Raw genomic sequence first — 12,576 nt, 5'->3', positions numbered from 1 at the left:
AGTCAACAGTCTGAACCAAACAATTCTATATTCCCTAATAATGCATTTATGTTTAATGGGATTTAACATGTTTTAACACAAACTCCTTTATGGTTCAGAATTCCATTGACTGAATTACACCAAAGCAATACTGATTTATCAAACTGGAATATTCTTAAAACAGCCGTTTTAATGTTTTGGTGTTTAATTTGTCATGTAATCTTGCTAACCTTCACAAATAAAACAATAGCACAGACACATCTGCAAAAGGTACAAAAGTTTATTGTCAGAATTGCATTAAAGAAAACAATAGCGGTCCGGGGACAGAAAAACAGAAGTATAGCGAGGAAGAATAACTTTGCATGACACGTAGTGCATCAGTGCATCCTATACATCTGTCCTCCTCCTCTACACCTTGTGCCACTGCAGGCTCATGTGCTGCTGCTTCAGGTAAATCCCATGAAGTCTCATCAGAGAGCATCTGAAACACATACACAGCATACATATTTTAATACCTAATAGCGATAAACTGCAGCCATGACAGGGTCGTTCACAGGACTGATGCACGATAGCTAGCGAACTAGCATTAGCTTACCCTCATATGTCGTCTAGTTCATATCCTCTTGTCTTCAGCTTGATACTGCTGCATCGCCTCCCAAACTCTCCTGTGTGTCTCCTGAATGTTTCGACTCGCCGCTCTCAGCTTTCTCCGACTCTTCTATTACTTTGAATCTGACAGAAAGCCACAGACCGAGCAGCAGGTGAACCATCGTCTCCGTTATGTTGCGTTTGTGTCGCACGCAAATGACGTTAAGGGACTTTCGGCTCGCTGCGCTATGACGACTCCACCCACGATGAGGCTATATGGAAAAACAACTAAACCGAGACGAGCCGAGTCAGATACAATAGTGGCGAACCGTACCGCGCCGAGTAGATGCTTGTGGAATCGCGGCTTTAGTTGCTGTCAGGGTTTTGCACTTGTCTGAACTCTGATTCTCTTTTATTTCTGCCTCACTGTGGTGTACATCAGGTTTAGTTTCAACATCGCTGCCCTCAGATTCCGATATTTCCCACGTTTTAGCTCTACGCAGCACAGACATTTCACGTTTAACCCACAATCAAACCCCACGAATACATGGTTTTCAAGTGGAATAGCAGTGTTTGTATGAGCGCGATAGTGTCCGCCGAGGGACAAATCATCCAAAACGCGCAACATATAATCCCATTTATCAAGGCCAGAAACCTTTAAATCCTTTTTGTGTTTTTAACCCGAGCAGAGAGCAGATTAGATGTCTGCTGTTGGACGCAGCAGAAGGCAGAGAGACACCAGCAGCTGTCACCAGGTGGACAGCACACCAGCTGACACATTTTTCCACATTTTAAATGGATTAAATCTCAGTTCAAAGTCAAAGATCAGTTCAGTTCAAATGTATAGTTAATATTACAAACAATGGCAACAGATTTGCCAAGATAAAAAACATAAATGCAAATAAAGCACAAGAAAAGCAGATAAAGACAAACATATATGTAGTCCTTGGGTAAGACAGTAATTTGCAAATGGTATGGAAGCCTATTGAGGACTTTACTTAAATGGAAATTAAAAAATGAAAATGTAATGAAAACATGATTGAACTGATTTAAGTTAAGATCTATGGTCAAGATCTAGTCCAATGTTTTCTATATAATAGATTGAAAAAATGTAATGGAGCATTACCACATGAGATACCACTGAAAGTGTAAAAGTCACACAAGGACAACAGCAGGAATTTGTAAAACAATTGACATTTAAACCCTGAGTCCAATGTGCTGCATAATGCATTTTCTAAATTGCTAATTGCATTGTTTCATATCGAGGTTTTGATTTTAAATGAGTTAACTGGCCCTGGCATGTGCACTGCCCACAATATTTAAATCTTTCTTTTGATGGCACTATAATGTGTATTTTGACTATTAAAGTAATCCAAAATATGATACATTTTATGATTTTTTAAAAAGTTCTTGAATGTGTGCTACTTTGGTATTTTTCTTCCAGGCTTTATATATTCTTTAAAATAACATTAAAAAAACCTTTAAGTCAATGAAAAACTTGACAATATAACTATAATTCACAACTCTGGCATTATTGTTGTTGTGCGGCATGCTTTTCATATAGTGTTGTATTTAAATGTAGTTATATGCAGTTAATCATTAACGTCATGTTGAAAGCCAGAGGGGTTGTCAATAAAGTTTCCAGGAAGTAAAAAAATCCGCGCGTAGATCTGTAAACTACGCTCTGCGTCATGACGTGTACATCTCTATGGCGACAGGCTCATCCATGTAGCTTTAAGAGCCGCGGTCTGCGGACGGAACAGCAGAGTTGTGTGGAGCTGAACGTCCCCTGCTAACCTGCTACATGTAAACAACAGCAAAGGATGTGATTTGGACATTTCATTTTACAGCTAACACTCTTTTCTTGAACATGGGGCAGCCGGCGGAGAAAGGTAAGTCACACACTAGAGCTGTTTCTCAAAAAACTACCGCAATGTTTCGCTAAGCTAAGTAGCAAAGGTCCGGACAGCACAGTTCCCTGAAAAAGTGGGCCACTGAAGGACCAACTCAGCATTTTGTGCTTTAGGAGTCGTTAAAAAAGCTCATGTGACTAAAGAGGGAAGTTACTTAATGCGCTGCTGTGTGCTTAATACGAAGAAAATGTTCCACTGCATCGTTTTTTTTTTTTGTCCCTCAATCATTCACAACCACTGAGCTAATTCAGCTTTTTAGTCTCATAAGCTGTTTGTGTTTTCCTCGAAATGTTCCACTTTACTGAGTTAAAGGGAATGGTTTCTTTAAACCTCCCAGCGTACAAAAGTGTGTTTTTCTTACTGAATTTGTGGCCTATGTTGTATAGAATATGAATTTCATTTTATTATGATAGTGATATCTGACTTGTTATTTAGGGGAGCTTCGGTGATTTTATTAATTAGCTGCCAACCAATGAATTAACGCCACACTAATTTGATAATCCATTAATCAGTTCGAGTAATTTTTTTAAAAAGAAGAAAGTCATTCTTTCTTAAATTTGCATGTTTTCTGGTTAAGCAAACTGAATATCTTTGGGCTGTTGACAGAACAAAACATGTGAGGAATTCATGTTGTGCTTTGGAAAACACAGATCAAGATTATTCATAATATTCTGACATTTGACGTACTAAATTAGTTAATCTAGAAAATAGTCAACAGTACAAATAATCTGTAGTAGCAGCTTTATTATTGAGGGTCATTTTATGTCATAGAACATTTCTGAAGAGGACCTTTAAAGCTTTAAAGCAAATTTATATTTTCGTAAACACTCTGTTAAAGCCAAGCATTAACAAGAATGTCCATTAGAGTACTCATATATTTTTCATATTAGCCAGAAGATACTGTATAAATAGACAACTTTGTTGAGGTTTCAATAAGAGCATAAACTGAGATGTTCGATGTAAGGCTGCAAATTAGATCTATTTTCATTATTGATCAATCTGCTGATTATTTTGTCAGTTATTTGATTAGCTGTTTGGTTTATTAAGTGTCAGAAAGTTGTGGAAAAATATTCCCAAAGCGTAGATGAAACCTCAAATGTGTTGTTTTTTTCCTCAACCCAAAGACATCAAGTTAAGTGTCAGGGGAGAGTAAAGAAAACAGAAAATATTCAAATGTAAGAAGGTGAAATTGGAAGATTTTTCCTTTTTTCCCCTAAAAATTATTCAGTGATCAAAATGTTGCAGATGAATTTAATAATTTACAACCAATCAATTTATCATTGCAGCTCTAGCATGAAATATTCGCTTGTGTTAATATTGTTTGTCTGTTAATCATTGAGATTGTTCTCTCTGTTCTTGCTACAGCCTATTATCGCTTCGTGGTGCTCTTCTTTAACTGTCTGCTGACATTTGGCTCCTACTTCTGCTTTGATATCCCCAGTGTTCTGCAGGATCAGTTTCAAGGGGTGAGTAAGAGGTCGCAGAGGTGACTGCCTTAAAGATACTGTCAGTATTTAATGGTTTCTCTACATCTGCTGACATGATTATTGAAGTTTAGTGTTAAAATTCCAAAGTTACATTTGAGGCTATATAGATAAGAACTTTTATCATTGGCTTGTCCTCATGTGACAGAACCTGACATGTCCCAATGCGACGGTGATCAATGGGACAGTGGACTGTGTGGAGGGACTGGGGATGACCCCTCAGGAGTACAATCTTCTCTATGCCATCTATGCTTGGACGTAAGCACAGTCACACATTGGCTCTGCTGTATAAATGCTGATAAATGGCTTATCAGAGAAGAGCTACAGTTGGTGCTTCTCTCTCTTATCAACAGGAATGCAGTGGTGGTGATCATGGCTGGATTCCTGATTGACAAATTAGGAAACCGCTGTAAGTCTTCATATATCTGCCGTGCACACCCGTTCAAGCAAGCAACCGACAAAAAAGTAATGTAAATTGATTTATGTTTACTCCTCTTTGCAGTCGGTGTGTTTCTGTTCTCCTTTCTGTGTGTTTTGGGCTCGTCCCTGTTCGCACTGGGTTCCCACTTCAAAGGAACTCCTTATCTGTTGCCACTGATGCTCACAGGCCGGCTGTTGTTTGGATCAGGCAATGGATCGCTAACCAGTAAGTCCACTTTATATATGCATATTCTTTATGATGTCATCTCTGAGAAGTGTTCCTAAACCGCTATCTCCTCCTCTTCCTTGTTAGTTGTTCAGAACCGCATCACAGCTTTCTGGTTCAAAGGAAAAGAGCTGGCTTTGGCTTTCGGTGTGACCCTGGCCTTCTCTCGCCTGGGTTCAGTCCTGAACTTCTTCTTCACCCAGAAATTTGAAGAAAACTATGGCATGCAGTGGACACTCTGGGGTGGTACGTCAAGAGGGGATAGAAATCTCAAAATGTATGGTAGCACGGTGTCGAAGTAAGAGTTTCTCATGCCACACTGAATGTTTTTCTTTGTTTTCTAGGAGCACTGCTGTGTGTGCTGGGCTTCACTTCTGCTATCATAGTCAGTGCCTTGGATAAGATTGGAATGAGGCAGCTGGGTCTAGATGGAGCCATCCAAGAAGAGTCCCGCAAAGTGGTATGAGCATTCTTTCATCAGAACTCAATTCCAGCATCATCATCAAGTAGCCAGCCTTTTTTGTAATTGTGTGCACACAGTGTGTTCTGCAGTTTTTGTGTAGACTACATGATTTGTTTCTGTGTGTGCAGAGAATTCAGGACGTGAAACTCCTGTCGCTAAGATACTGGCTGCTGGTTCTCACCATCATGTTCTTCTACAACGGCATTTTCCCCTTCATCGCAGATGCCAGGTAGAGTTATCAACACAGGACACACGCATAAATTTAAAATGAACGTATGAAGGCCAGTGCTGCATGTGAGTCACGTGGACTGTGTAGATTTGAAAAGATTTTAAACATAGGGGAAACATTGAGGGTAAATTGTAGCATCAGCAAACAGGTAAACTTGTGTTCTCTCCTCCACAAATCTGATGTCTGCAAATAACAGTAAGGTTAGTAAGATGTCTTGCTTGTGCCCAACCACTTCCAGACAATAATATGCATAGACATGAAGCCACTCCTCACAGGTGCACATGACTTTAAAACACAACAATGTTTATCTAGTTTCTCAGTTGAGGTTTAGTTACCCTGATAGTGACATACTGGGCAATATAGATGCACATCTGTCAGTAAATAATAACCATCAGTTATTGTGCTAAGGCATAATATAGTTTTTCATATTTGAAAATGTATAATGTAGCTGATGAAATTAATATTAGTATTAAGATTGACTTATTCTTAAACTGACAGATGAAACAAACTGTTTCATCTGGGAATGTTGAGGTGTCAGGTGTAACTGGCATAAGGTTTACATGACTCAGGTCAAGTTAAAAAGCTGACAGTTTGCAGTCAAGTCAGACTTCCTCAACAAGATAGGCTACTTCTTAATTTCTCTTTAAACATAAAAAAATAAATCTAAATGTGAATAAATCCACAGATTTAATTATAGTGTTAAACATTATAATAAAAATGATAAAAAAAATTAAAATAAGATGTTATTTCTTGTTGTATTACAGTCTCAAAATGCTCCAAAAGGCTTTATTTGTGTATTTAAACCACCAAGATTTTTCCTTTACCCACCTACCTGATTTCAGTTTTATACCTTGTCCCTTTTTTTTGCCAATTTCATTTTTGCAGATCTGAGAAAATAAATAAATAAATAAATATTTTTAATATGCGTTTTGATTCTGTTTACATCAATAAATGTCGTCCTACTGCATCAGTGCAACAAGTTCCATTTTAAGTTCCTTTCACCTGTTGGGTTTTCCCTCTCCAGCAAGTTCATTCAGGATAAGTACGACGACTACAGCCAGAAGGAGGCGGCCTACATTGCAGGGGCGGTTTATGACTGCTCCCTGGTGCTCTCAGCCGGTGTGGGCATTCTCATAGTAAGTCTCTGCACCCTGTTTTGTGTGGTTTGAAGTGTACAAACAACGTACGGTTAAGCCGGCTTAACCTGTGACTCTCTCTTGTGTATATTCTTAGGATTATGTGGGTCTGCGGGGCATCTTTGCACTGGCCTGTGCTGTCTTCACACTGCCTGTGTTCGGACTCCTGGCCTTCACCTTTGTCCCTCCTTTGGTGTCCACCATCTGGCTGGGAGTCACTTATTCCTTTGCAGCTGTGAGTTTGGCTTTATTTCTTCATATCTATTAGCATAAAAGTCTTAGATGTCAACCTTGCTAAATTATTATTTGTTATATGGTATGTTGTTTCTATTAGTATTTCTAATGACTCTATATAGGTGTCAGAATGTAGTAAATAAAACAAAAAATCAACAGAACCTGACCATTTATGCACTTTAGACTACTTGCACTGTGTTTTTTATTTGTTTTACAAATATGTGTGTCATGTCGAACCTTTTCCTGTCAATTCCAGGCGAGCATGTGGCCGTCTATTCCCCTCGTTGTGCCTCAGGCGACTCTGGGAACAGCCATGGGTCTGGCCACCTCCGTCCAGATGGTTGGCATTGGGGTGTCCAATCTAGTTGTTGGACAGATATTAGGTACCAAATCAAGGTAGGAAATGCATCAGATTCAGGTCACATTGCAGTGCTCTAATACTTTGCTGTCTTTGTCCTTATGGCCACATTTTCTCCATTTCTTTCTTTAGTGAAACTAAGATTCCGTTGTGGCGTTGGCAGAGGATGATGATCTTCATGTTGGCCAACACCATCTGCTGCATTGTGACCTCAGTGCTGCTCAATATTGTGGATCGGAGACAGGTCAGATGTCCTGCCTCATGAGTTCTCACATATTCTTTTTTTTGTAAGCTCATTGTACACGGCAAAAAATTTGCTCAGTTAATATTTGTTTTCCTGCAGGGCGGGACCCTGAACAAGACAACCAAGAGGTCGGCACAGGCAGCCAGAGACTCAGACCGAGAACCGCTGAACCCTGGAGAGGAAGAGCAAAATGAGGATGATGATGAGGATGGTGCTGTCAGATCTCCTTCTATCAACTCATGAGTTTTTAATACTAACACTAGGCCCGTGATTATTAGTCCTTCTCTTTTTAGTAAATTTTATATGCAGTTGCTTTAGGAAGTTCAGACTCCGTCACTTTTTGCACAAATGTTTGGCATTTTTTCCCCCATCAATCTCCACTCAGTTAGTAATACCAGCGTGAAAATGTGTTTTTAGATTTTTTTTTTACTATAAATCAAAATGTGAAATTGCTCATTAACACGAGTATTCAGAGTCTTAAGTTCATTGAAGTTTGACTTGCATAGGAAGCATCTATAAACTGCCATCTTCACATCTTTCCACAGATGTGCAGGGTTTCAAATTTGTGCTTTGATTGGACTACTCAAGAGCATCCACTTCAGTTCTGTCTTGGCTGATAGATCAACGAGCACCCTTTCAGGTCAGTTACAGAGTCCTCTTAGGAAAGTTTTAGAAATGGTTTAGTAGCCTGCCCTTATCTGTGTCCCGCTAGAGGTAGATGAGGGCAGGCTATTGGACTTCATAGTTTAGTGTGAGCTATGGGATCTTATACGTTGTGTGTGCCTTTTTAAACTATGTCCAGTCACTTAGTTTGCCACAGGTGGACTCAAACAGGGTGCATCTGATGCATTTGAATACATTTGCAAGAACACGTCTTTTTAAAATATAAGTAAAACATAATCAAATATGCAAAAAGCTAAGGAGTCTGAATACTTTCTGAAGCGACTATGTGTACCAGTTTTTAGACTGTTCAGACCTCACTGAAACCACATTGTTTCTTCTTACTGTGTCATTGCTAGTTACAGGGACGGCTGACAGATTACCTTAATGAGTCAAAGTAAATTCCAGTTAAGCAGTATTTGCACCCAAATTGTACATATATGTTACACTAAATGTTCAATAGACAATATGCTTAAGTATTACAGGATTTTTAAAAAAAAATTATACGGGTAAGAAGGGAAAAACAAAAATGTGAGCAAAAAATCAAACGATCCTTGTAAACCTTTTGAATTTTTGATGTTTTTTTTTTATGACATTAAACACATTTTATCAATCTTATTATCACTAGCCACTAGCTATTGACTTTACTGCCATAACTGATAGTCTGGGAATGAATGATGTCGCTTTTTGAAATGTATAATTTTTTTTTTGTGTGTAAAAGTGCATGGTCTGAAATACATTTGACCTTTACAGTGACTTTCAGTTTATTGTTTAGCTGCCTGTCTTGCAACTTTATCATTTTGATTCACGCTCTCAAATATATTTTAGACCACAACAAGCAGATATTTTCAAAAAAAAAAAAATAAATGTATGTGTGTATATAAAAAAAACTCTATTAGAGGCTTAAGGAAAGGAAATACTGAATTTGCTTTGAAAAGGTGACCATAACCACAATTCAGTGTCAGTACAGGCACATCTTATGTTTTCCCAATTAGCAATCACATTGTAACAAACCAGTGAAGAAATTTACTGCAGAAGAAACGTTCTTCACAAAAAAGTGTAGTTATTGTAATTTTAACATGTCAAATTTTACTTGAAATGCAAATTTAGAATTCAATCTGATAATCTGACCAGTTTATCAACTCTATACTTCCTCTACCGCCACTAGGGGGAGCGCATTACACTTCTTACTGTGTGTTCAGTGTATAAACCACAGTATCTGCAGTGAGCACAGGGTTGTATACCCTCCACCATTGTGTTTGTGTTACTGGCCTTTACTGGAGCTCCGCACATTGCCCACTGTTCCTTTGTGTGAATTCATAATAACTAGTTACGTACACATCGGACACTTCTTTCATAAGCCAGTGTGGGTGTTTTGGGGAGGTTGTCAAGATAACAGTACTTCATATCACATCCATCATCCTGTCAGCAACCGCAACAATGTAGCCTTCATTAAAATAGCTACAGATAAATAGTAGAACACCAAAGAAGTGTTACTTCTTTTAGGCTTTCTCTCATGCTTCTGTGTCTGCTAAATAATGATGTTTTTTACATTTGTGACTTATCCAACAGTCAGTGTGAAATGATCTGTTGTATATATTAATTGCTTTTTCACTATTCATTCATTCACTGCATCAATATTCATTGCATTTTTTTTGTCATATTACAGTGTAGATTCGTATGCATACTGGTGTAAAACTGCATTTTCTGAAAATTCTCCAGGATTTGAGGATTTATTCCACATAATATCAAAATGATAGAAAGGCAAAAAGATGTAAGGATGGTGAGTCTAGCTTAACTTTCACTTTCTGCTGGTAAAACATGCACAGAGGGCTGAAAGAACGTCTTGTCTATTTTGATGAGACAATGTGTGTTTTTCTTTGGAAAACATTCCAGTTTTTAGCATGACAGAAAGTCCGGTTCCTAGAATTACATTACTGTAAACCTTTCAATAGTTTTTGCCATTGGAGTTCAGTGAAACACAGATTACAGAGTTTCTAAATTGATCTAATGCTGCAATCCTCAAATAGTGCTTGTGTAGTAGTCGGATGCCAACCTTGTGTCCCTGATGAGGTGCCAGGTTAATTGTGGTGCTCTCAGAAGACTGTAGGCTGAAAAGCAGGCTTTTTAATTTTTGCAGTCTGGCAGTTTTAAAGTTCTTTGATTTTTGAAGATGAATTATTTTTTGTCCAGCTGTCCTTGTATCCAATCATAATCCAAACCAGGACCACACAGACAATATCTGACTTGTACAGATAAGGTGACCTTTTCTGAAGCTTTGAATAAAATGATTGTAACTTCATGCATAGCTGGATGATACAATACAGGGGCAGCGTATAATCTTCTTAAAATACTGTCCCGATCACCAGCTTACTGGATGAATGCATCTCAGCTGGTGACATAGTTGTCAAGTCAAAGTCACTGGAAAGGAGGGAAGAAGGTTACCTGATAGAGACTTCCTAGAGCTCAGATCCTCTGTTTACTGTGAAGATAAACCCTAAAAATATACCTTCCTTAATCTTCTTAAGGGGCGTGTGGTAGGAGTTAGTCTTTGCCTGTTAGACAACACACACACACACACATACACGCTGAGTCAGTCACAAAGTCTTATAGAGCAACTTAATACCTGACATTCACCAGGAAGCTTTGATATCTTCAGGTTTGCTTTATGGTTTCTCACCTGGAGTCGGTCTGCAGCCTCAACTGTTTGGCTGAAAGACTCGACAACATGAGCGTGTCAAGCCTCCTGAACCTCAGCAGCCTGGGCAAGATCTGCGGCTCCAGTCACAGCAGTGAAGTGGTCATTCTGGACCGGGTCAAGAGGAAGAACTCTGTGAGGCGCATGTCGATAATTGAAGACGGTGAACTTGCGGAGGTTCTCTACCTTATTCCAAAACAGTCCATGATGGAGCAGCTGCCCTTCATCAACCCCAACGACTACATCGTCTGTGAAAAGTTGGCAGGTATTCCTGCTGAGGTATCAGGTAATGAAGAGTTTACTTCATTATGTAATTGACATCGGTGCTATCTTTAAAGCAATGTGTTCTTACCATACAATTTTCAGAATTTGGATTTTTAAGAGGTTTCTGTGGTACCATAGATCAACAACCAATTGGTTACAAAGAGGGAAAATGCATAAAATGATATAATACATTTTACCATTTCAAAAGGCAACCTGAAAAAGTCTTAGGAAAATCTGAGTTATTAAAGAGTACAATGCTGTGATGAAGGCTTTACTGTGCTTTAAAATAATTTTAAATAGAAGTCAAGCTTTGAAATTTAAAAAAAGCACATTACTGCTCACATGTAATAGGAGTTCATCACCACTATGACTCATTTCTGAGATAAAGTAAATATTTGAGGTTTATGATCCATCCCACTGTAATATGGACAATGTTGTGTATTTTGCTGACTCAGTATGGGCCTTTGAATGCTGACTATGCACAGTACTAAGCATGGTTGGTCCGCCTCTGCCTTTTCCTGTTATTTCTGACCATCTGATAAACAAAAATATCCATTCTGCTTGAGTAATTGAAACCCCAGTTACCAAAACTCCTCATTTTGACGATGACAATCTTCCTTTGTGGTTGCGTAAAACCCCTGTGGGAGTGTCTCAGTGAAGGAACAATTATGACATGACCAATGAATAATCCGTGTTCTTCCTGTCACCATCAAGACAAGCTAACCTCTCCAGACTTGAGCTGATATTTTGAATACTTAGCATTCTCATCTAAAACTTAAATTGTGTTCATTAAGTGAAAATCAGACATGACACGTTGCTTTCGTCTGTTTTGTAGTAAACTGCCCTCTTTTTTTGTCAATATTGTGCTTCATTTATACAATTAAATGAGATCAAGATTTACTGACAACTGAACTGTCAGTGCTGAAGCTTGAGACAAAATTTAGGTTGATAATTTTAAAGATCCACTGATGAAAATGTAACTCTCTCCCTTGTTTACGTGTCCATATGGTTTTCTTTATATGCTGGATAACATACCATGAGCGAAATAAGCAGTTAATCCAGTTGATGAGTATTTTTACCTTGAAACTGCAGTGTACTGATGAGTCTCCGATTCAGACTTATAGGGTTTCTTACATAACAAATCTAAAGAACCAATCCTGTCTGCCTGCAGTCTGGGGCTTACCATATATTTATTCTTCTTCAGAACTGATTTCTGGTTCAAACACATATGGCTGAATTACTCCAATATCACAACTTGACATTGTGTAACGTAGAGGACAGTTTTTGAACAAAGTTTAGGTGAGCTGGTGTCCTTGAGCTGCCGTAGGTGGGAGAAGGGAGGATGGAGACTGAATAGATCTGCACAGTCTAAAGGAGGCAATGGTGTAGCGTTTTTGATGAGGAGTGTTGAAAGGTCAGGGTTGAGCCTTGAAACAAAATACTTACATTCAGTTTGTATGTTTGAAGATGCACAAAATGCTAGAAAGTGAGTTTTGAGAGCCAAAACACCAGCAGCAGGTCATGTAATCATATATATAACGTGTGTTTAGCTTTTAAAGTGCTCAGTTTTTAAAACCTGTGCAATTTTCCCCTAAAGAAGTAAAACTATTATTTTAAAATGACACATACCTACTGTACGGTGTACCAGCATTACATTTCAGACAAATAGATGTATTTTGG

At 38.5% G+C, this 12,576-nt stretch overlaps 2 protein-coding genes and 2 long non-coding RNA genes across 19 annotated transcripts in view; 2 read left to right on the top strand and 2 right to left on the bottom strand.

Moving 5' to 3' along the window:
• Positions 1-241: 241 nt before the first annotated feature.
• LOC129347397 (uncharacterized) lies at positions 242-1,222 on the bottom strand. Its single transcript, XR_008599485.1, has 2 exons — positions 575-1,222; positions 242-460 (listed from the first exon to the last, which is right to left on the bottom strand). It is a non-coding gene; the product is annotated as an uncharacterized LOC129347397 (long non-coding RNA).
• Positions 1,223-2,298: 1,076 nt separating this feature from the next.
• On the top strand, positions 2,299-10,729 carry mfsd1l (major facilitator superfamily domain containing 1-like). 3 transcript variants are annotated; one of them, XR_008599515.1, is made up of 15 exons: positions 2,299-2,459; positions 3,846-3,946; positions 4,113-4,222; positions 4,318-4,373; positions 4,467-4,610; positions 4,698-4,856; positions 4,955-5,070; positions 5,202-5,302; positions 6,327-6,438; positions 6,536-6,673; positions 6,929-7,068; positions 7,163-7,274; positions 7,374-7,485; positions 7,820-7,914; positions 10,594-10,729. XR_008599515.1 is itself a non-coding variant. In XM_023298408.3 (14 exons), exons 1-14 carry the CDS (start codon positions 2,438-2,440, stop codon positions 7,846-7,848), a joined length of 1,452 nt encoding a protein of 483 aa, XP_023154176.1. In that variant the 5' UTR covers positions 2,299-2,437; the 3' UTR covers positions 7,849-8,690. The 3 variants fall into 3 exon arrangements, 2 of the variants coding, with proteins under 2 accessions (XP_023154176.1, XP_023154175.1); XM_023298408.3 differs by lacking the exon at positions 10,594-10,729 and having other exon boundaries at positions 7,820-8,690; XM_023298407.3 differs by lacking the exon at positions 10,594-10,729 and having other exon boundaries at positions 7,374-8,690.
• Positions 6,558-10,752, bottom strand: LOC129347413 (uncharacterized). Its single transcript, XR_008599517.1, has 3 exons — positions 10,615-10,752; positions 6,910-10,489; positions 6,558-6,699 (listed from the first exon to the last, which is right to left on the bottom strand). It is a non-coding gene; the product is annotated as an uncharacterized LOC129347413 (long non-coding RNA).
• The window catches only part of LOC111588175 (actin-binding LIM protein 1-like), a 20,120-nt gene continuing 18,146 nt past the window's right edge, over positions 10,603-12,576 (top strand). For 12 of the 14 annotated variants that reach the window (XR_008599513.1, XR_008599512.1, XR_008599514.1 and 9 more), the window contains exon 1: positions 10,603-10,918. Coding sequence is in view for 7 of the 14 variants with exons in the window: in XM_055004656.1 (XP_054860631.1) it covers positions 10,603-10,918 (316 nt within the window). In the remaining 7 variants the exon portion in view is untranslated. The remainder of the gene's footprint in view (positions 10,919-12,576) is intronic. The other 2 variants (XM_055004658.1, XM_055004660.1) reach the window with 2 other exon arrangements.

This window comes from Amphiprion ocellaris, chromosome 18, assembly GCF_022539595.1.
Source record: "Amphiprion ocellaris isolate individual 3 ecotype Okinawa chromosome 18, ASM2253959v1, whole genome shotgun sequence".
NCBI classification, from domain to species: Eukaryota; Metazoa; Chordata; class Actinopteri; family Pomacentridae; genus Amphiprion; species Amphiprion ocellaris.
This window is presented reverse-complemented; position numbering and strand designations above follow the sequence as displayed.